This window comes from Lissotriton vulgaris, unplaced genomic scaffold, assembly GCF_964263255.1.
Source record: "Lissotriton vulgaris unplaced genomic scaffold, aLisVul1.2 SCAFFOLD_667, whole genome shotgun sequence".
NCBI lineage: Eukaryota > Metazoa > Chordata > Amphibia > Caudata > Salamandridae > Lissotriton > Lissotriton vulgaris.
This window is the reverse complement of record NW_028250265.1, coordinates 283,556-307,999: the sequence shown is the minus strand read 5'-3', so window position 1 is coordinate 307,999 and position 24,444 is coordinate 283,556. Positions and strand designations below refer to the sequence as shown.

The 24,444-nt window shown below is 47.8% G+C and overlaps 1 protein-coding gene across 8 annotated transcripts in view; it reads right to left on the bottom strand.

Moving 5' to 3' along the window:
- Nucleotides 1-24,444, bottom strand: part of MARK2 (microtubule affinity regulating kinase 2) — a 632,043-nt gene that overhangs the window by 340,654 nt on the left and 266,945 nt on the right. For all 8 annotated transcript variants that reach the window (XM_086950522.1, XM_086950521.1, XM_086950529.1 and 5 more), the window contains exon 4: nucleotides 8,190-8,255. In XM_086950522.1, coding sequence (XP_086806648.1) covers nucleotides 8,190-8,255 — 66 coding nt within the window. The remainder of the gene's footprint in view (nucleotides 1-8,189; nucleotides 8,256-24,444) is intronic.

Here is a 24,444-nt window from a genome sequence, read left to right as displayed (position 1 = left end):
TCCACCGGCAGAGAATCTGAGGTGGTGGGTACTGGCAAAGCTGGCGAAGGTATAGCATAATTGTCCCGGTCTTCATGTACAGATTGATCATCCTGTACCTCACCTTCCTCATGTTGTTCTTCCTCTTCTTCGTCCGAAGATTGAGTTATCGGCAACTGTACTCTCTCCTGCTGGATAATCAAGGGCGGCGGCTGTAGTCTTGGCGACGGTGCTGCCGTGGTTGACGTAGGAGCCGGAGATTCTGGGAATCTCTGCTTGTAGTCTTGGATAAGAAATCTTAAATCCGACACCAAGGATGCTGGTAGGCAGACCATAGGTGTAACTGTGGTTGAACTACGTGTTCTTGCACCTCCTCCTCATCTGAACTTTGACATTTCACAATTAGGTCCGAGGGGCTCTGTTAGAATTGGGGGTCTCTGGTTGGCGCCAGTATGTACTTGCGACAAGCAGGGACCCTCTCCTTTAAGTCAGGGCACAGGATTCCCCTCAAGAAATAACCCCTGCTCACCCTCTAGGTAGTGTGGCGCAAGCAGTCCAGGCTAATCTCAGGAGTACATGTAGCTAAGCATTTGCAATATCACACACAATCAATCACTAACCCACCACACAATGACACCAAACTGTATTTCTGTGAAAATATATCATATATATATATATATATATATATATATATATATATATATATATATATACACTTTAAGCAGGCTTGTCAATACAGGTATAGCAAATCCGGTTACTCTCAATAGGCCACATATATACTCTTTAAGCAGTGCCTTGTAAATAAAGTCTTTCAGATTTCAAAAAGCGGTTCCATGTTACTCTTTAAATATGCCACAGTTCTTAATGAGCTCGTTTCAATCTTTGAAGTAATGTCACTGGGTCTCAAAACGACTGTGCCGCGTGTGGACCCCTTTCTCTACCGCTGCTACGCTTCGCAGCGCTTCAGTTCGTCCCGTACGGCAAATCTAGAACGGCCCCGCTAATCCTCATGCGTCTCACGTATCAAGCGTACGGCGCTGAGGAAGGGGGGGCCAGGCGTACTATGCGCTGGAGCTGTGCGGTTCGTACCAAGGCCGGGAGACAGGATGGGGACGTCTTGCAGGTACGGCCACACAGCGTACGGTTGTTCAGGGGGCTCGAGGGGGTGCGCGCCTCACTGTCTTCGGGTCCAGAGCGCCGGGCACGTCGCACACAATAACAGTACCTTCTGGTGGGAGATGTGAAGTGCACAGCAGCGGGGGTCTGTTCTCAAGTCGCGAAGCTTCTTGGGGGCAATGCGAGCTACGGCTCGAGGCAGGCGTAGGCACAGGGCTCTTCAATCCAAGGTGCGTTGTGGGGGCAAAACAGGCGTACCCGCAGCGTACGCTTCTACCCTGGAGGGGGAGCGGCTGCAGGCAGAGCTGATGGCGGTACGATCCACAGGACGAGACGTACCAGCCAGGCTATGCCCCGCAGTAATTCACTTCAACAACTGCGGGGAGCGGTTCTCAGCGCCCAGGTCACGGAGGGCATAACTACAGGCAGAGTCTGTCTTTGCTGGGCAGCCTGGGACACGGAGATAAGTAGGCGGCGATGCTCGGACCGGACAGGTCCTTCACAATGTGAGCTAAGGCTCAGAATGGGGGCAGTCACGGTGCTTGTACCAGCAAGGGGCTGGTCTGTACGACACGATCAGGCCCCAGTTACGGTGCTCAGGGGACACAGATGCACAAATTGGTAGAGAGCGCGGCGAGGAAGCACGACGCTCTCAGCTCTCCTTCACTCGGCGCTGCAGGGACAAACAGCACACGCCAGCAGCAACTTCCTTCAAGGGGGGAGGAGGGGGGGGGGGGGGGGTAGCGCCCAACTGTCCCAGGGGGCAAGTTCACCAGCAAGCCCTTGGAGATCTTTGTAGAAGTTTGGCACAAGTTGAAATAAAAGTAAAGTCTCTGTAGTCTTTGTCCTTCTCTCCTTCTGCAGCAAGGCACCCACCACAGGCCAGTTTCTCAGGATTAGAGGCAGTAGTTGTGAGAAGGTGGCCTGATATGCAGTGCTCACTATTCTAGTGAACACTATGTATCAGTCCAGCAACCCTTATTGATGATTGGTTGTAAGTCAACCTTATAGACCAGCTATCCTAGTAGCGTGGATACGAGCAGTCTAGGGCTAAAGACTCGAGAGGGCGTGTTAAGCCAGCTGTTTACCACACATATACCCCTTGAATACCAAGTGAAAGGACACCACACAAGTGTTATGAAAATAAACAAGTCTTTTATTAAGATTCACAACAGCCCTGTACTCTTTATGAGGACAGGGTACTAAGCACAAAACAAAACTCTTACGAAAATACTTAAGTTAGCACAGTATATACAAATGCCCGAGGGGCACGGAAAACCATATACTCTGAAAGTGGAATGCGAAATTACTAGCAGGTAAGTACAGTACTAATAGGCTTTGGAATCGCTAGATCTTGACTATAGAATCTTCAGATTACTTCTAGGAGGCCTAGGGGACTCGGGTGCAGAGTGTGCACTCTCACGCGTGATGCGGGACAAAGTCTATGGTAGCTAGTAAAGACAAAGTTAGTGTTCTCGGGCGAACCCGACCTGGTAGGAGGAAAACAAAGTGGATTCTGACCCTTGGATAGTGAGGCTATGCTGGGGCACCGAAATGCCGAAGTTACCTAGCTCAGGGGCTGCAGCTGCATATGTCTCAAAAGACGTCGGGAATCCTCGTAGACGGACCAGGAGCCTGGAAGGAAGAAGTTGCTGGCAGGCGACCAGTGAAGAAAGTTCGATGGATCCAAGCCTGGATCGATGATAGAAGACACCTGAAAGCAGAGGGGACCAAGTTCGTGACTACTAGCCAGTAGTCAGGTGGCACCAGGAGGGCACCGGATGGTAGTCACCTCGACTAGGTGAGTGGGTGACGCTGTACTCGCAGATCTCACGGACCAGGAGGCGTTGTCGGCGACCAGGATGGAGGAGCGAGCTGTCCCACGATGGATGAAGCGGTCGGCGTCGCTGGACCCAGGATTGGGCAACAAAGCCTTGGCAAATTCAAGCCCACGCGGTGGACCCAAAAATGTAATCTGGAGTGGACCAGGAGGGTCCGGGGTGCTTCTCTTGAAGAAGGAAGCAAGGGCCAGTCTGGAGCAACCAGACCAGCAGCAATGATGTCGTCGGGCGTCGTGAAGAAGGCCACAAGCCAGCCGGCTAGTAGCCACACAGCGCGGTGAACAGGCAGAAGCAGAAGGGCCCCACGCAGATCGTGGAGATGCTGGAGGGCTGATCTTCGGTGCTGGAGCTGCTCAGGGTTGGGGCTTCTCGGACCCCAAAGCACTCACCAGTGGAGGACTCGGTGGGCTTGTTGCAAAGAAGTCGTACAGTCTTGGCGATCGTCGGTCCCTCGAGGTCTCGTCGCACTCACGGTTCTCAGCTTGGCTGTAGAGGTGAGTAGAGGTCAGAGGTGCCAGGGAAGCCGGGTCTCGTCGAGCTGGGTCGTCGGATTCGTGAAGAAGGACTTGCAGCAGACCGCAGTGTTCTTAGGATGGTGCCCGCTTGATGCAGGGTGACTACTCCTTAGCCACAAGGGAGAATCTTGAAGAAGAAATCTTGATGTCCTTTCGCAGAAAGTCGTGTCTTGATTCCAAAGATGATCTAATTTTAACAGGGGCCCCGCTCCCATCTTTATACTAAAAAAGGGGGCTGACCCGGTGACTAGGTCCTGCCTATGGGTGGGACTAGGAGGGGGGTGGTTACACCCCTCTGCCAAGCTGGACTTTCCCCAGGCCAGGGGCTGGTGTGCCCCTGGAACTGGTTCTGACCGGCCTATGCGTAGTGAGCACCGGGGTGCCACTCAGCAGTCACCTTCCTGTAAAGCCCTGCCTACCCAGGATACACAAAACCATGTCTGGGACGGTGCTAGCACCGCCCCTGACAGGAAACCCTTTGTCCAGGCTCCCCTCGCTGGAAGGACTCCCAGCTGCAGGGGGTCAGACTCGTGTCTGTGGTGGCAGCATCCATTTTGTGGAGCTGAGGCTTCGTTTAACTTTAACCGGGGTTCACAGTTACATACATGTCGTGTCCCTCTAGAAGGGTGGAATGCTAACCCCGTCGCCAGAATTGGCGAGGGGTTAGTATTCCAATTCGTATGACACCTTACTCGACATGTTTTGATAAAGCAATACCAAAGATAGCATTTAACCGCGAGGATTATAATGCGCTTAAGAGTATATGGTATGCGTTATCATGGAACAGCTATTAGGACTTGGTTCCGCAAGCTGCAGACGGGCTCAGCTCATGCCAGAGCACCATTTCACACAATTCCAAGCACTCTGCCTTCAGGATTGTTAAGGCCTGCCATAGGAGTGACTGATAGGAATCTGTGTGTCCATTTTAGGGTTAGATATAGGTATACTATATCTACAGCAAAGGGTGATTACACTACTTCGCCCCAGCTGTCATGCAGCCAGTTGTGTCAAATTTAGGAGGCCAGCCAGGGGTGGCATAATACATGCTTCAGCCCCTGGTAGGCCCTGGGTACACCTATGCCCCGAGTTACAGGGTCTGATAAGGTGGCCCAGTCCCAATTGGAAATGTACCTAGGGTACATGGAATCCATTTTAAAGAGAGCAGTAGGCCTGGGGTCCTGATTGGCAGGATCCCAGGTCGACTATGTCAAAAACCAGCTAAAACACAGGGCAAAAAGTTGGGGGCAACCATAGTCAGGATGTACCTTCCTACAGTAGTCCTCCTTGTAGCTTTCCCAGGTCCTTCTCTTCGGGTAGAGTTGTTTCTTAGCGCAAACCGGATCGGATTTCTTAGGAGCAGGGCTCCTACTTTTATAGGACATTTCTTTTGTTCTTTCCAGCCAGGGGGGCCTTTGCATTGTTCCCTTCAGCTCTGAAGCCCTTTGTTTTGCCAAAACAGGTCTCTGCTTTCGGTGTGTGGGGCAGGTCAGCAGGCGCTCCGCAGGAGGTGGAGCCAGCATTGTGAGGACAAGTACAGTCAGAAGCACCTTGTTGACAGTCTTCCCTCTTCCTGGTCCAGGTGTCGGGCAGAGTCATCGGTCGCTCCCCAGGGGGCGGAGCCAGCATTGTGGTGGCAAAGCACAGCCCTATTCAGAGTCAAGGGGCACTCCCACCACCTACTCTGGTGTAATCCCCCTATTCACCACCTGCCATCCCCAGCCCTGTCACTCACACAACCCAGACAGCAGACACACATCCTGGCAGAGTCGGGCTGAAATGGTTAGGCAAGCAAACGCTAACTTTCTAAAAGTAGCATTTGCAAACACAGGACATTAAAATAAACTTTACTAAAAGAAGTATTTTATTATTCTGAGTTCGACAGGTGGACGGGGGGCCCAATCCATTTATGCCCCGGCTGTAGAACCGAAAATGAAACCACCCTACATGTTACTCTGTTCTTTCCAGCCTATTCACACATACGAGGAAAGTGGATAATACAATTATGTAACAATCTGGGCATAAGGGACTACCAAGTTTTCTTTAGGATCTTAAAGTCCGACATGAACCCTTTGATAGTGTTTGCTATCACTAAATTTCTGTTTTCTATGTGGTCTATACGAAGGAAATCACTTAAATGACACGCCATTTTATGTTTAACCTGTTGAGACGCGATAAATATTTTGGACCAACAAATGCTATTTTAACTTTTTAACTAAAATTTTTAAAATTATTTAAAATGTTATTGTCTTAAATAATTTGTCTTCGCCCCTCTCATTGCATACGATGTATTTTAATATTACAAATGAACTGTGGAAAAGTGAAAACTTATGTTGCATGTACTTTTATGGTTAAAACTAACCGAAATAAAGTTTATTGAATGAATGAATATTTTGAGTTCAGGCATACTAAACTTTATCTTCTACCATGTTCCCTGAGCCTGCTGGGATTATAGAGTGTAATAATTCCAGCAGCCCATTCTGGCCTATGAGAACAGGTAGCCTTACAATAGTGAAAAACGAAATTGGCTGTAATTCACTATTAGGACATGCCACACACATCAGGGCTTGTCCTACCTTATGCTTACAATGCACCCTACCCTTGGGCCTACCATAGGGGTGACTAATATGAAGTTAAGGGAAGGTTTAAGGACTGGCAAGTAGGTGCACTTGCGCAGTCAGAATGACAGTACCAGACTGCACGCATGTTCTGCAATGGCAGACCTTAGACACATTTTACTACGCCGCTTCTGTGGGTGGCACAACCAGTGCTGCAACCCCACTAGCAGCATTTGTATTTACAAGCCCTGGCACCCCTGGTGCACTTGACTAGGGACTGGCAGTAAACCAAATAAGCCAAACATGGATACCAATCAATATAACAATTTACAACAGGGAGAGCATATGCACTCTAATTTACCACTTTAGCAATGGTCAGCAGTGGTAAAGAGCCCAGAGTCATTAACCTCATAAGTGCTGTGCCAGTCCAACCGCCGACGGCACCACTACCTCGGGAGTGCTGCCGTCGGCCGTTGGACGTTCCAACTGCACCTGCGCAATGGAACGTTCAGCACTGGAGCTGGACGTTCCATAGCTGCTAAGATGTTAGACCAACAAAAATAGTTCAAGAGGAAATATAGGAGGAAAAAGGCAAAAGTTTAGGGATGACCCAGCAGGAAGGGCCAAGTCCAACAGGCTCATTGCCTGAAACATATCCCCTTCGTCCGACTCCTCATCTTGAAGGAGACATGATGGTGGTAAACTCTGCACACGGCTAGGAGAAGTTAACTCCGGCGTCAGTGTCCTCTTGGAGATTTTAAGGCGCACAGAAGCTGCCTGAAAGCCAGAATCACCCAATGTCGACGGGCCCGTCGACGGGGTGATCGTCGACGATGTAGTGTTGACAGTTGCTATAATCTGGGTGTCTGTCGTCGACTGGATTGGCGTCGTCGACTGTACAAAAGGATTCGTCGACGATGTCGTTGACGGTATTGATGCAGCCTTCGACGGGGTCGTCGTCGACGGTGTCTTCAATGACGAGGCCTTCATGGATGGAGCCTTCGTCGACGGTACCGATGTCGACGATGATCTTGTCATCGACGTTGTCGTCGGCGAGGTAATAGTTGACGGGATCTTGGGTGTCAACGTCGACTTCTTATTGGCAATCGTCGACGATAAAGTCTTACCCGCTGTCGACGATGGAATAGTAGTCGTCGATGAGAATGACGATGATGCTGTCGTGGTCGAGACTGTCGTCGTCGACGTGGAGACATGCATAGGAGAGACAGTTTTCCTGGACGCTGATGAAGTCGTCGACGAGGCCGTCGTCGTCAACGGAGCAGGCTTCTTGAAGGTGTGAACCGCCTTGTCAGAAGCTGAGTTTGACATAGCCTCTGAAGACTTTTTTGATGTCTTCTTTGGAGGAACGTACAGAGGGTTAGGGGAAGCTACCCCTGGCCTTTTAAAAGACACTTTTGAAGAGACTGAAGAGCCCTCATCTTTGTCCTTAAGCCTTTGGAGCCAGATCAAAAGGCGTCCTTCACGGTCTTTAAGGGTTTTTGTTGAGAATGTCAGACATACCTTGCAGTCCTTAGCTGAATGATCAGAGTACAGGCAGTCCTTGTGCTGGTCATCTATGTGGAGCCTTTTCTTTCCACAGGAGCTGCAAGCTCTAAAAAGACCCTTCTTAGGAGTGTCAGCCATAGTATACAATTTTCACTTGACTGGAAAAAATCCAAAAAGGTTGAAGAAAAGCTTTGAATAAACAATCCTGAGCAGAACTCAGGTGGAGACACCCTTAGCACAACGTGCGGTAGAAAATTTGAGGGACTGAGGCTCCTGACAGGAAGGTTCTAGAGGGAGGGGCCAGCTGATTGGCTGTTCTCTACAATTTGGTCCTTTTTACAAAAGGACATGGATATGTTACTAAGGTGAGGCCTTTAGGCCTACTTTTCTACATATAGGTCTATAGGACATAGCTATTTTATGTACCGGGGACTCCCATCCAGACGACTGGGAATGATTCAGGCATGTGAATATATGAAAGACACCCATAATACTGGATAATTAGAGATACCAGAGGTGTTTAATCAGTATGTTAACTCTGAACACAGAGATCACTATAGTCAAGAGCCATAAGGTAGCCAATAGCATAAATGGATACTAGAAGACTATTTACGCAAGGGCCTTCACAGTTGCAGGCACAGTAACTGTTTGAAAGAGACAGATCTGAAAGAACTTACCTCCACTAGCATACTCCATCACTAGATACAGCGTTTTCTCAGTTTCTATCACTTCAAATAATTTAACTGTAAGAGAACAAAAGAAAGGATCGGTCAGAATTGCAAGAGTTAAAGAGTAACCTAGATAAGAGTTGTGGGTGAATTCAACAAAAGCAGCATAGACCGCTATTTGCATGATTATCAAGATACTGGACATACAGACTTGCCTCACTTCCCAGCTTCAGTCAATGGTATTTAAATGAAGTGAACTGTCCAAAATTCACTGCCATCCACAAGGGATGTGGGGCGAAACTTTCATCACAAATTAAGAAATTTGGGTCTGTCCTCTATCCAGTTCAAGATAGGGCATAGCTGGAAGACGCTCACACCAAATGGCTCTCCATAGGTAAAACAGTATGAATAAGTAGCCCTTAACACTCTCCTTGTCCAGCCCATTCCTTAAAGGGATGCAGACAATAAGTTCACCCAATGTAAAAGTTTTCTTCTGCGTTTCTACTGATCACCAGGTTTGTGTCTGGCACAGTATGCATCTCTTCCTGTGATTGACTAATGCTTCAAAGCACTGTGGACAAACCAAAAGCACTGGGTAGGTTGCCCTTCAGGACTGCCAGAAACATTTTACTTTCAAGGCAATACATTTTTTTTTAAATTAAATATGCAGTTGTAAACTCGCTTCTCTGTGTACAAGGAAATCTGCACTTGAAGACCCATATATACCTTACATTAATAGGCTATACCTTTAGCCCAGGTTCATCCAAAGACAGATGTAACGGAAGGTTTGTCAAAATCTTGTTTATGAAGATTTCAAAATACTTTGGAATCTGCACAGCCACGCACATATTTAATTTAGGACATTTCTGATTTCTCCAATTAAAAATTGAAAGAGCAAACTATTCATCCAGGTAAGCTCAAACACCTCATTTCAAGGGACCAAAACGTTCATCTGCCAAGCATGTACGAGTTCCAGGTGCATCTCAATTAACACAGTGGACAGAAAACAGTTCTGCTTTTTGACATCATAGATAAAGAAACATCAGGATTTTGTTACATTTTCGCTCAATAATAATAATAAGTAAAGAACTGAAACAAGCAAGCATTGGAAATACAATATATCGGGCCTAGAACTGAAAGTACCCAAGTCACTGATTAGTTTAGGCACTGAAGAAGTCCTCATACATTTGTCTCTCATCCATGTGCATCTATTAATCCACACACAGACTCAAAAATTTCCATTTAACTACTTCAACATCGCCAATAAATACAGACACACATTCTCAACACGCGTAGGAAAGATAAATGAAAATCATAAGTAAAGCGAACAGCCCAGTATACCTTTCTGACAAGCGGTAAGGGGACCCATGAAAGGGAAAAATAAAAAACTAAATCACTGTCCCACTAGCCCAATCACTTAATTACACTCCCTTTCAAGTGAATGTGCATGTGTTCAGTAAAAAAAAGTGTCAGACAATAGCAGAACTGCGTGAACCCACTGCCCCTACAATACGCTGTCATGGGGAGAAGCAGAATGTGTATGGCATTCGAACAGACAGACAAGGGACGACCCAAAGACCCTCCATTTAAATATATTTATGCATCTAAGTGAAGTTTTTTTGGTTTTTATTACAAGGGCCAAGCTACACCTGCCAGGTCCTCCTAGGAGGGTGTAGCAAGGGTTATCTCAGTGCAAATATTCTATCCACAGGGTTTGTCAAAGCAAGTAACCAACACTAAACTCTTTGCCTACTACAGTAATCCGTGAGATTCAATGTACCAAAATGTATATTGACAAACTTTAACGCAATTTAGTAACAATCCTGTTACCATTGGTTCATAGTCAAAACCTACTCAGGCCTACTACATAGAACAAACTTTCTCACAACCTAGATGTCAAGCAAACAGTAAAATTACAAATACATATATAATTACAGTACAGATACATACATATATAATTAGTTGTAAAAATAATATCTAATGAGGATTAACAGTGCAAATCTTCTACCCCAAGGGTTTATCTGAGGCGATAAACACCAAAACCGTTGCTTACTAAATTAATCCGCAGGGATTCCATGTAACAAGACACCTGTCAACAGCCTTTAACACCGTGAACTAACAATCCACCGTTCGATGCAATTTGGCTTCAACGAAAGCATTATACAATAAGTAATTCAGATCAACTGCCTTTGTCATTACTTCTCATAATAAACAGATCAGACCTATAGGATCAGATTTTCCAAATGAATCAATCAAGCCTTTCTTTAGCTTTTATACTGACAAGTCACAATAATCTACTCAGGTATGCTAAATTGTGCATAAGCGTTCCCACATGGCAACCCTCAGGTATGCAGTCAAAAAATTATAAATATACACAAAAATACTGTTGGCAAAACAATTTCCAACCCCTCCTAAGAGGGTTAACAAGGATTATAAAAAGTAAACTCTTCAAGCCCGCAACGTTTTTGGAAAGGGAAACGAACACCAAAACCGGTGCCTAAAACAGCAATCTATGAGAAAGCCTATTGGCTTTGACAAATGGTTTTCACATTAAAAAATTCTCCCAAAAAAGATTGTGGTACATTTTCATAGTCAAAAGACCTAATAGACTCTGACGTATCTTCTTCAAATAAATCAGTCAGGCCTTTAGCTTATGTCAGTGGCTAGTTAGAATATCCAACTCAGGTCTTCTGTATTCGAATAAGCCTTCCCAAAAGGCAAGTACTGGTATGCGGTGACAAAATTAAAAATAAGTACAAAATCACAGCTGGCAAAAATATATAAAATGCTTTTTAAATGGCATAACAGGGACTCTCCAAGTGCAAATCTTCGACCGCAACAGTTTGTCATAAGGACTAACCAATTCCATAACCCTAGCCTATATATTGTTATATGTATGATTTCAGGCAACAAAATCCTCCTAAAAGGCCTATTGGCTTGACCATATGATTTTCACAATAATCAAGTCTGGCTTACAGCTTATATCATGACTTTTCTTAACAAACATTTCAGGCTTTTAGCTTTGATCATTGAATTGCCACCATAATAAAGTCAGCCCATCCAGACATACAACAGTGCACTGACCTAAAAAGAAAACACACCGTCATCGATGCACAAGACACACTCAAAACACCCACCACAGAGGTATCTAGTGAAAGCAACACACACTTAAGGAACTACATTTTGCACACTCTTCCCATTTCATATTCTTCCACATTCTATAAATTATATGAGCTCCAAACAACGTAGGAATCCGTAATACAGGAAAACAAGTTGATAAAAAGTAAAAGGTTACGAATTCTCAATGCCTCCAACACAAATGTTTACTTGAACATCCCTCGTGTCAATATTGCTAGGGCAGAAAAATCTTTAGGAGAAGCTATTTAGATTACTCTAAATATACAGAAGTCAATCAAGTGTGTGAAACGTGTCACTAAGTGGGGCAGTGTGGTGACAGTGTGCACCTGCCAAGTAAAGGGGAAAAGAAGTGACGGAATATTTAACAGTTAGAAGGGACATCAATTAAACAAAACCTTGCTCAGAGGGACTGGAGGCTTTTTCTGTGGGTTTGTAGAATATGCAAAGGGACACTAAACAAGAGAATGCAGAAAACAAAGCACAGCCAGGAGTGGTGGTATATCTTTATTATATACAGATACGGTTGGAATGGGTGATCTGGTCTAACAGATTTTGGAGGAGAAGGTTAACTATCAGAGTGATGCAATGTTAGTTGACTGCAGGGAGAGGATTCGTTTTTTTTTTAATACTTTAAAATTACAATTTTTTCCTTAATGTCAGACAGTACATTTTAGGTCCACATTTGTACATGCCAATGAAGAAACTCTATACATCTTTTCCTTCCCTCGCTACGGGAATGGACGTGTCCGTTGGGGAATAAATCCCCAAATGTCTTCAGATCAAATTTATTTAGGGTATGCTGTACAGTCGTCTCCTGAGTGAAGGGGATCCATAGAATCCCCGCTAATGGAAGGGAAGGAGTATAGTAGTGGCGCCGGGGCTGCCCGGCTCCATTGTTTCCATGTCCAACTAGTTGCTAGAGGGTTAGTTTTAGGTTAACTGCCTACCGTAGTGTCACAAGTTAGAATTGCAACCCTGCTGCATAGTGATGACAAAGATGATAATTCCTCCTACAGTCATGTGGGGTATAGTTTTGCAATCGTATTTTGAGCTCAGACTGCTCTTCAGTGGTCACAGTATAAGGGAACATTCTTATACAGTACACACATGCAGAGATTTACTGGGCTAGAGGGGCCAAGCACAACAGGAATTGTTAGGTCTTGGGTATGCCCACCTAGTTTGAAAAGTGGATGATAAAATGGAGAGAATGTGGTCAGGAAACCATGTAGGGAAAATATTCCTTGAAATGTTTTGATCCATGTTCGAAAGCTAAAATAGATTACTATTACAGTATACAGGAAGAATTGGCAACAATGAGGGTGTACAAGGTGCGGAGCATTCCCATGGTAACACAATTAAATGGTTTTGAAAATAAATGCTTTGTTCGGGGTCGTCAAAGAAACTAAGGCAACAGGAATGATTAGTTCCAACTTGACATCCCGAAAGGCAGTAATGGAGATTTACGTGTTTGGACATCCGGGAGTGGAACAACACCTTTTAAAGTGAACAGGTATTTAGTGCAAAATTCAATGCATAGCGGCCCTGTTTGCTTGCAATAGTTAAGCACTTAACTCGTCAACTGCTTACCACGAAAGTGATTTACATCTGGATTTGCTTAATGTTATACAATTTGCCATACCTTTTACGATTGTGAATACAGCAAGATCCTATTGGGCTAGCTTTGGAATCAGTCATGTTCTAAAGGGTGATACATATAGTATTTTTGAAGAGAATCTAAATGTAGTTTTTTTTATTATAGATACATCTGACATAGGGATAAATAGGATTAGGAATAACTTGTGGGGCTATATGGAAGATTATCTGGTCTCATAATCCACTGAGATTGTATGGTGTAAATTTACATATTGAAAAGTAATTGGGTCATCATAAATTACCAGCTAACAGAATATGTTCCAAAGCTAGCATGGTAGGGGCTTTGGTGGACTTGGCGCAAGACAAATTACAAAGATACAGTAAAATTCTTTAGACAAACCAGATATCATTCCAAATAAATTCCCTATTTTTCAGTCATGATTGATGCTGTGAGACCGGCTTCTCGGCTTAAGGTTATATGTATTAACATCAATTTAAAAACTGTCATCATCTTGCTTCTTCGACTGCACGGAGATACAAAAAAAAAAGAAACATTTGGTCATAGAAAGAAGCTGCAACATGTTGGTGGGCCTCAATAACATGCAGATTATTTCTATGGGGCATTTTGTGCAGCATACGGTCAGACAATACCCCGAAACATTTGTATTGACTATGAAACAGCAGAGAATAACTCTGCATACAGCTTTGAAGCCATGTCCAATTGTTAACGTTTATGTTTCAGATGATGTACGTTCCTGGGAAGCACAATGCAGTAGCCAACTGCTCATCAGAGCTGACCGTTTGCAAAAAAAAATAAAGCAGGCTACAACACTCAGGCCATGAAACTGCACCCGTTTATGGCAGTAAAGTCTGCTTTCAGCAAGCAAGAATAGTTAAGAGTACATGGGTAATAAGGAACTGAAATGGCTATCAAAAAAGAGTTGAGTAAAAGTGGCCTATGGTTGGCGCGAGGCCATGAAAATTGTAGATGGGTTCATGCATTTTAAAGATGACCTAAAAGGGGGTGAACAGAAAAAAACAGTTTGAAGAAACATTGGTTGTGCATAAGTATTTGCAGGCTAAGATTTCATTAGCTTCATTTACTTAAGGGAAACTTGGGTACTAGCTTGATCCCAACAAAGTGGTTGCAGAAGCAGGGTATGCTCTTTGTTTGCTCTGGATGTGCTGGAGTGGTGTGCTGTACAGCCACTTTCAACATTATAGATCACAACACCCTCTTAAGAAGACTGTTCTACGTGAGAGGAAATTTTGGCTTTTTACTATGGTGATTAGCACCTCTTTCTCCTCGATTGTCCCTTCCGGTGACCCAGAATGCTCTCTATTATCTGTGCTATTCAACATCTCCACAAAACCATTGCATGACATGCCCAGCACACGGGGCATGCTCCCGAATTGATTCCAATAACATTCAGCTGGTGCTACCAGTAAGTGATGATTGTGAGGTAGACTCACTTGTTCCTTTAACCCCTTCGATGCTGATGACGGCCGGGAAACGTAATGGCGCACGTCGCTCGTTTGCTGATGACGGCTCCCGGCCGTCATGGCGCCTACCTGCGGGAGAAGGGCTGTTGCTCCACCCGCGTGTCTCCGATCTTTTTTTTATTTTACTTCGGGAGGCAGGGGAAGACCTTCCCGTGCCTCCCCCACCCGCCCCCTCCAACGTCACTGATGACGTCAGAGCGCGAGCCGCGCTGACGTCGGCACTTGTTTACTTTCTGTTTCCCCACCGGTGGCCGCCATTTCCAAGCTGCGCCTCGGTGGGGAAACAGGTACGCACAGCGATCTCGCTGCATCATTCTTTGATTGCGAGGCACCGGGGGACAGAAAAGGGTTTGCCTTTCCCCCCAGTGCCTCTTTTCTGCATTCCTGCTGCACGGTCATGCAGCAGGAATGCAGAATAGTATGATTTTTCTATTTTTAGTGTGATTTCTGTTTCGGGGAGCGGCCCCTTGAGCAACGGTCGCTCCCCCAGGGGTGCATAATGTTTTACTGTGCTTGCCCCCCCCCCCCTGGGGGGGGGGGGGGCAGGAGATATATTTTTGATTTGTGTAGCCCACTGGACCACCAATGTTACATTGTATGGGAAGTGGCCCCTTGGGCAAGGGTCACTCCCATTGGAGGTATGTTTTTGGCTGTCTGCCCCCGTGGGGGGGCAGATCAAGCCATGTTTTTTGTAGCCCACTAGGCCACCAGGGATGCGTATAAAGAGAGTGATCCCTCGAGCAAAGGTCACTCTCCATTTAGGCCCCACTAGATCACCAGGGATGTGTGTGGGGAGTGGCCCCTTGGGCAAGGGTCGCTCCCCAAGGGGGCATATAATTTTACAGTGTCTGGCCCCCAGGGGGGAGGGGCAGGACATATATTTATGTATTTTTGAGCCCCCTGGACCACCAATTTTACTCTGTATGGGGAGTGGCCCCTTGGGCAAGGATCACTCCCCTTGGGGGCATGCTTTTGGCTGTCTGCCCCCGTGGGGGGGCAGATCAAGCCATGCTTTATGTTTTTTGTAGCCCACTAGGCCACCAGGGATGGTTATAAGGAGAGTGTCCCCTTGGGCAAGGGTCACTTTCCATTTTGGCCCACTAGACCACCAGGGATGTGTGTGGGGAGTGGCCCCTTTGGGCAAGGCTCACTCCCCAAGGGGTGCAAATATGTCTATGGTGTCTGCCCCCATATATTTTGTATTTTTCTGCCTGCTTAGACCACAGATTTTGCGTTCTATAGGGAGTGGCCCCTTGTGCAAGGGTCACTCCCCTTGGGGGCATGTTTCTGGCAGTCTGCCCCCTTGGGGTAGGCAGATCACGCCGGTATTTTTGTTTTTTGTAGGGCCCACTAGGCCACCAGGGATGTTTAGAAGGAGAGTGACCCCTAGGGCAAGGGTCAGTATCCATTTGGCCACTAGACCACCAGGGATGTGTGTGGGGAGCGGCCCCTTGGGCAAGGGTTGCTCCCCAAAGGGTGCAATTTATTTTGGTACATTGAATGTTTGATAATGTATTGGCCCACTGGACCACCAATGAAGCCATGTGTGGGGGGTGGCCTCAAGGGCAAGGGTTTCTCCCCTTTTACAGGGGTGAATATTTTATTTATACTCTTAGGCCCACTTACCCCTTAGCTTTTTTGGTGTATTGTGTGTTGACTGGTGCATTATTTGAATATGTGATTGTAATGTTTTTTCTTCGCCTTTTTATTGTAGTGTAAAGCTTGTGATTCCTGTTTGCGGTTTTGGCAGTGGTTGTTCTGCAGTTTTGCGTATTTGCATTTATTTGGTAAGAAAAACATTTTTGTAGGGTTTACTTCAAATGAGTATTATTGTTATGCATAAATGTCTTTTTTTGTAAGTGCTGTCATAATGGCTGTATTTCTGTTTGTGTTCTGAGCATGAAATTAATTGCGATGTGTTTTGCGTTGTTTTATGTGTAATTTGTTTTTTTACCTTTTTCTTTTTTAGTGGGATATTGTTGATCCTTTCTGTGTCTGTGCAGAGTAGGTGGTGCGGAGTCTAGCTGCTTCTGTCAAGTGAGTGGTATAGTGTTTGAGTATATAGGTCTGTGAGATAAAGCAACATTGTGCTTATTTCTTTTTTTTCAAAGGATTTGTTGTTCACGTGTTTGACAAATAATCTTTTTAAGTTAGCAATGACTGCTCAGCAGGTGATTAGTTTGCTTCTTGAATCTTCCTCTGAGCTGGATTATGAGACTGACAGTGCGTCTGAGGGAGAGGAGGGAGGGGATGATTCAGGCAGTGAGTTTTCTCTCCACATGGAATCATCGGATGATGAATCCAGTCTCAGTGCGGACGAAGTGCCTGTTTTAGAGGAGGAGATTGATGTGCCGATAGAGCAAGAGACATCTGGCTTGCAGCCTGGTGCTGCAAGCCTTCCCATTGGAAGTGCTGGACTCTGGGTTGATCCAAAAATGGTGCAGCCGGTGTTGTCTGACTTTACTGGTTATGCAGGGTGTAAAGTGGATTGTGAAAATTTCTTGCCTATACAGTTTTTTAAGTTGTTCATGGATGATGTCTTTTTGGCTGAGATTGTTGAGCATACTAATTTGTATGCGGAACAGTTTTTGGGGAAGAACAGTGCCAAACTTGGGCCCCACTCTAGAGCGACCCGTTGGACTCCCACAAATCTGGATGAGATGAATAGGTTTTTAGGTTTGACTTTTTTGATGGGCTTGATAAGGACGCCTTCCCTGGCTTCCTATTGGTCTTCCAGTCCCTTGATGGCAATGTCTATATTTCCTGCAGTTATGTCTCGTGATAGGTATTTACTTTTGCTTCGGATGCTGCATTTCGTTGACAATGATTTGGCGTTGCCAAGAGATCACCCTGACTGTGACCGCCTTTTTAAGATTAGGCCTGTTATTGATCATTTTGTAGATCGATTTTCAGAGATCTATTCTCCAGGCAAAGAAATTTCTATTGATGAGTCTTTGATCTTGTTCAAGGGTCTTTTACTTTTTAAGCAGTACATTCCTAGCAAGAGGGCACGTTATGGAATTAAGCTGTATATGTTGGCTGAGAGTAGGACAGGATATGTCTCCAATTTACGTGTGCACACTGGTAAGGATTCCACTATTGACCCCCCTGGTTGTCCGTCCACTTTTGGAGTGGCAGAGAAAATTGTCTGGGATCTTGCTAGAGGACTGTTTAACAGAGGCCACCATTTGTACCTTGATAACTTCTACACTGCTTTGCCATTGTTTAAGGAGTTGTTGAAAGTAGACACTTTTGCCTGTGGCACAATCCACTCTAACCGTAAAGGTTATCCGAAAGAGCTTGTTTGCAAAAAGCTTCAGAGGGGACAGTGCAGTGCCTTGCGTAGTGATGAACTGCTAGCTGTAAAATTTGTCGACAGGAGGGATGTGTACATGCTGAGTACCATCCATGATGAAAGTACTACATCTATGCCTGTTTGGGGTGCTGTTGCTGAAGTGCGTAAACCTGTGTGCATTGTAGACTACAATAAGCACATGGGTGGTGTTGACAGAGTAGATCAGAGGTTGGAACCTTACACTGCTATTCGTAAGTCTTATATTTGGTATAAGAAGTTGGCCATCCATCTGTTCAATATAGCAACTTTTAATGCTTTTGTTGTGTTCAAGGAGTGTTCTCCTGCGTCAAAGTTGACTTTTGTTCAGTTTCAGGAGTATGTGATAGGCAGCCTTGTTGTTGTGGATCAGGCACATGTTCCTAGAGTCGGAGTGGTGGAGGAAGTGGCTAGATTGCGAGATCGCCACTTTGCTGATTACATTCCTCCCACGCCCAGAAAAAACAATCCCTGTAAGAGATGTAAAGTCTGCTATCGAAGAGATGTGCGGAAGGATACTCGTATGCACTGTGCTGATTGTCCTTCTAATCCTGGGCTTTGTATGCCCAGATGTTTCAAAATGTATCACACTCAAAAGAAATTTTGGGAGCTACCATGAGTCTAATGGTGTACTGCCTGGTCTGTAATGTTTTTTATTGGTTATTCAGTTGGATCTGTGGCATTAGTATTTTGTTTTTTAGTTAACGCTGTTTGTAGTTGTAGTTTTATATCTAGTTCCAAATGGTTTGTAATTTTTTTCTTTGTTTTAAAAAAAAATGTATTTGGCGGTGTGCGTGGATTGGTGTTTGGCTGGCGGCGTGCATGGACAGGTGTTTGGCTGGCGGCCTGCATGGACTGGCGCTTGACTGGTGGTGTGTCTGGACTGGTGCTTGGCTGGCAGTGTGTGTGGATGGGCGCTTGGCTGGCGATGTGCGTGGGCTGGTGCTTGGCAGGCGGTGTGCGTGGGCTGGTGCTTGGCAGGCGGTGTGCGTCGGCTGGTGCTTGGCAGGCGGTGTGCGTGGGCTGGTGCTTGGCAGGCGGTGTGCGTGGGCTGGTGCTTCGCAGGCGGTGTGTGTGGTCTGGTGCTTGGCAGGCGGTGTGCGTGGACTGGCGTTTGACTGGATGGTGTGCGTGGAGTGGTACTTGGCTGGCGGTGTGTGTGGAGTGGTGCTTGGCTGTCTGTGCATGGAGTGGTGCTTGGCTGGCGATGTGCGTGGAGTGGTGCTTGGCTGGCGATGTGCGTGGAGTGGTGCTTGGCTGGCGATGTGCGTGGAGTGGTGCTTGGCTGGTGGTGTGCGTGGAGTGGCGCTTGGCTGGTGGTGTGCGTGGAGTGGTGCTTGGCTGGTGGTGTGCGTGGAGTGGTACTTGGCTGGTGGTGTGCGTGGAGTGGTACTTGGCTGTCTGTGCATGGAGTGGTGCTTGGCTGGCGGTGTGTTTGGAGTGGTGCTTGGCTGGTGGTGTGCGTGGAGTGGCGTTTGATTGGATGGTGTGCATGGAGTGGTGCTTGGCTGGTGGTGTGTTTGGAGTGGTGCTTGGCTGGTGGTGTGCGTGGAGTGGCGTTTGACTGGATGGTGTGCGTAGAGTGGTACTTGGCTGGCGGTGTGTGTGGAGTGGCGCTTGGCTGGTGGTGTGCGTGGAGTGGTACTTGGCTGTCTGTGCATGGAGTGGTGCTTGGCTGGCAGTGTGTGTGGAGTGGCGCTTGGCTTGCAGTGTGCGTGGAGTGTTGCTTGGCTGGTGGTGTGTGTGGAGTGGTACTTGGCTGGTGGTGTGCGTGGAGTGGTGCTTGGCTGGTGGTGTGCGTGGAGTGGTACTTGGCTGTCTGTGCATGGAGTGGTGCTTGGCTGGCGGTGTGTGTGGAGTGGTGCTTGGCTGGTGGTGTGCGTGGAGTGGCGCTTGGCTGGTGGTGTGTGTGGAGTGGCGCTTGGCTGGTGGTGTGTGTGGAGTGGTGCTTGGCTGGTGGTGTGCGTGGAGTGGTACTTGGCTGTCTGTGCATGGAGTGGTGCTTGGCTGGCGGTGTGTGTGGAGTGGCGCTTGGCTTGCGGTGTGTGTGGAGTGGTGCTTGGCTGGTGGTGTGCGTGGAGTGGCGCTTGGCTGTCTGTGCATGGAGTGGTGCTTGGCTGGCGGTGTGTGTGGAGTGGTGCTTGGCTGGTGGTGTGCGTGGAGTGGCGTTTGACTGGATGGTGTGCGTGGAGTGGTACTTGGCTGGCGGTGTGTGTGGAGTGGTACTTGGCTGTCGGTGCGCGCTGAGTGGTGTTTGGCTGGCAGTGTGCATGGTCTGGTGCTTGGATGGTGGTGTGGGTGGACTGGCGCTCGGCTAGCGGTGTGCGAGTAGTTACTTTTTGTTGGTCACTACACACACTGCTAGGTGAGTGACACTCCACGCAGTCCATCATTTTGTGTTGTTGCAATGTCAGAAATGTGGGCGTGTGAAAGTGATGGGCCCTTGAATGGCGCTGTCTGCTGGTGTGAGTGTTGAAATGTGATGGGTCCGCGGCTGGCGGTGTGAATGTTTTGTATGTGTCACACGTACGAAAGGTGTATGAATGGCCTGTAAAGAGGTTGGTGCCTTGACGTGGCTTTACAGCTCACGAGCTGTGAGTCAGTGGTTCAGTTTATCATACTTTCAATTATACGCAGTGTGAGAAGTTGGCCCGATATGCAACGTTCGCTATTCTAGCGACCGCTATGTATCGTTCCAACGACCCTTATGGTGTCTGGTTGTAAGTCAACCTATAGACCAGCTATCCTAGTAGCGTGGATACGAGCAGTCTAAGGCTAAAGACTCGAGAGGGCGTGTTAAGCCAGCTGTTTACCACACATGTACCCCTTGAACACCCAGTGAAAGGACACCACACAAGTGTTATGAAAATAAACAGGATATTTATTAAGAATCACAACAGCCCTGTACTCTTTATGAGGACAGGGTACTAAGCACAAACCAAATCTCTTTAGCAATTACTTCAAGTGCACAATTAAAACCAGTGTCCGAGGACACGGAAAGGTTAAGGTCTCGGGCGGACCCGATAAGGCAAGTCGGAAGCGAGGGACTCGGGACCCTAGAGTAAGGAGGCTATGCAGGCACCGAAATGCCGAGTTACCTAGCCACGAGGGCTGCGGCTGCACAAGTCTTACAGGCGTCGGGGTCTTCGCTGACGAGCCAGGAGCCGGAAGAAAGGAGTTGCTGGCCGGCGACCAGTGCTGAATAGTTCGTAGAGATCCAAGCCTGGATCGGAGATTGATGAAACCTGAAAGCAGAGGGGACCAAGTTCGTACTACTAGCCAGTAGTCAGAGGGTACCAGGAAGGCACCGGTTGGCCGTCACCTCGACTAGGTGAGTGGGCGACGCTAGGCTCTGCAGTCTCACGGACCAGGAGGCGTTGTCGGCGACCACGGTGGAGGTGCGAGCTGTCCCACGAAGGATGATGCTGTCGGCGTCGCTGGGCCCAGGATGGGGCAACAAGCCTTGGCAGATCTCAGGGCCACGGGGTGGGCCTAAGATGGCGTCTTGAGTGGACCAGGAGGGTCCGGGGTGCTTCTCGCAAAGATGGAAGCAAGGGCCAGTCTGGAGCAACCAGACCAGCAGTGATGATTCTCGGATGTTGTCACAGAAGGGCACAAGCCAGCGGCGAGTGACCAGACAACGGGCTGAGCAGCGAGCAGAAGGGCCCCACGCAGATCGTGGAGATGCTGGGAGACTGCACTTCGGTGCTAGAGCGGCTCAGGGTCGGGGTTTCTCGGACCCCAGAGCACTCACCAGAGAGTTACCTCGATGGTCGTGCTGGTTTTTAAGAGCGTGCAGGTTCTGATGATGGCCGGTCCCTCGAGGTCTCGTCGCACCCACAGATCACAGCTGAGCTGATGACGTGGGTAGAGGTCAGAGGTGCCAGGGAAGCCGGTTCTCGTCGAGCTGGGCCGTCGGATCCTTGAGGAAGGACTTGCAGCAAACCGCAGAGTTCTTAGTTGGTGCCCGCTGATGCAGGGTGACTACTCCTTAGCCACAAGGGAGAAATCTTGAGAAGAGTCTTGAAGTCCTTTCGTAGAAAGTATTCTTGATTCAAAGATGATCTAATTTGGAAGGGTCCCCGCTCCGGTCTTTATCCTAAAGAAAGGGGTGGGTACATGACTAGGTCCTGCCCTAAGGGTGGGACCAGGAAGGGGGGTAGTTACGCCCCTCTCCCCTGCCGGGCTTTCCCCAGGCCAGGGCTGTCGCCCCTGGAACTGGTTCCAACCGGCAGATGCGTAGTGAGCACCGGGGTGCCACTCCGCAGTCACCTTCTCGCCAAAGCCCTACCTACCCAGAATACACAAACCCTGTCTGGGACGGTGCGAACAGCGCCCTCGACAGGAAACCCTTTGTCCAAGTGCTCCTCGCTGGAAGGACTCCCAGCAGCAGGAGGTCAGACTTGTGTCTGTGGTGGCAGCATCCATTTTGTGGAGCTGAGGCTTCAGTTAACTTTAACCGGGGTTCACAGTTACGTACATGTCGTGTCCCTCTAGAAGGGTGGGATACTAACCTCATCGCCAGAGTTGGTGAGAGGGCAGCACCCCGATTCGTATGACACCTTACTCGACATGTCTTGATAACGCGATACCGGAGTTACCGATATGGTACGCGTTATCATGGAACAGCTATTGGGGCTTGATTCCGCAAGCTGCCGCCGGGCTCGGCTCGGGCCTGAACCTAGCTCACACGAGCCCACGCACTCTGCCTTCAGGATTGATAAGGCCTGCCATAGGAGTGACTGATAGTGACTCGGGTGTCCATTGTATGGTTAGATATAGGGCTACTATACCTAAAAGCGAAGGGTGGTTACACGTCTTCGCCCCAGCTGTCGTGCTGCCAGTTGTGTCAAATTTAAGAGGCCAGCCAGGGGTGGCATAATACATGCTGCAGCCCCTGGCGGCCCTGGGTACACCTATGCCCTGCGTTACGGGGTCTGATAAGGTGGCCCAGTACCAAGTGGTAAATGCACCTAGGGTACATATCGTAATTTAGAAAGAGAACAGCCAGGCTGTGGGTCTGATTAGCAGGCCCACAGCCAGAGAAAGTCGTAAACCAGTGAAACAAAAGCAAAAAATCTGGGTGATCATAGGATTGCAGACCCTACTCTCCTACATGACCCCCCCCCAAACGTCGGGACAATAAGCTAACCTTGACCAGGTGAGCCTTCTTGTTCTAAGTGGAAATATCTGGAGAGCCCATCGGCATTGCCATGATCAGTACCAGGTCTATGTTCCACTGTAAAGTCCATCCCCTGTAGGGAAATGGACCACCTTAGCAGTTTGGGGTTTTCACCCTTCATCTGATTTAGCCACAAGAGGGGCTTATGGTCGGTCTGAATCTTGAAGTGAGTGCCAAACAAGTATGGCCTCAGCTTCTTCAGGGCCCAAACCACAGCAAAGGCCTCCCTCTCAATAGCTGACCAATTCTTCTCTCTAGGGGTCAGCCTTCTACTTATAAAAGCAATGGGCTGGTCTTGACCATCAAAATTCAGTTGAGAAAGAACAGCTCCCACACCCAACTCGGAAGCATCTGTTTGGACAATGAATGGTTTGGAGTAGTCCGGACTCTTGAGGATAGGCGCCGTGCACATGGCCTGCTTTAGGTCATCGAATGCTTTTTGACAGCTCGCTGTCCACTGAACCTTTTTTGGCATTTTCTTGCTTGTCAGTTCGTTTAATGGTGTCACGATGGAACCATAGTTCCTGACAAACTTCCGGTAGTATCCAGTCAGGCCCAAGAAAGCTCGGACCGGAGTCTGGGTGGTTGGAGGAGCCCAGTCCCTGATTGACTGTATTTTGCTCTCCAGTGGCTGAACCTGGCCTCCACCTACAAGGTGGCCCAGGTATACAACCTGTGTCTGCCCTATCTGGCACTTGGTGGCCTTGATAGTGAGACCTGCTGCTTGCAGTGCCTCTAACGTCTTCCGCAGGTGGACCAGGTGATCCTCCCAGGTGGAGCTAAAGACAGCGATATCGTCAAGATACGCCGCACAGAAGTCATCCAGCCCAGTAAGGACTTGATTCACCAACCGTTGGAAGGTGGCAGGTGCATTTTTCAGACCAAAGGGCATCACCACGAACTGATAATGCCCACTAGGGGTTGAAAATGCGGTTTTAGGCTTGGCGTCCTCAGCTAACCTGATTTGCCAATACCCAGCGGTCAGGTCAAACGTACTTAAGTAGTTGGCCGAAGCCAATCTATCGATAAGCTCGTCTGCCCTTGGTATTGGGTGGGCGTCAGTCTTAGTGACTGCATTGAGACCCCTGTAGTCTACGCAAAACCTAATCTCTCTCTTACCACCCTGGGTGTGAGGTTTCGGCACTAGAACTACGGGACTAGCCCAAGGGCTATCCGAGGGTTCAATGACTCCCAGCTCCAACATTTTCTGCACTTCACTCTTGATGCAGTCTCTAACGTGATCAGGCTGCCGGTAGATTTTACTCTTTACGGGCAAGCTGTCACCAGTGTCAACCTCATGGGTGCACCAATCGGTCTGGCTGGGTGTTAGAGAAAACATATGTCTGAATGACTGAAGAACCTGTTTACAGTCGCTCTGTTGATGTTCGGAGAGGCTGCCACAAAAGACAACACCATCTACCGATCCATCGTCAGGGTTCTGAGTGAGCAGGTCGGGGAGAGGGTCACTCTCTTCTTCCTGTCCCTCATCTAGGGCCATGAGCAAGCTCATGTCCTTC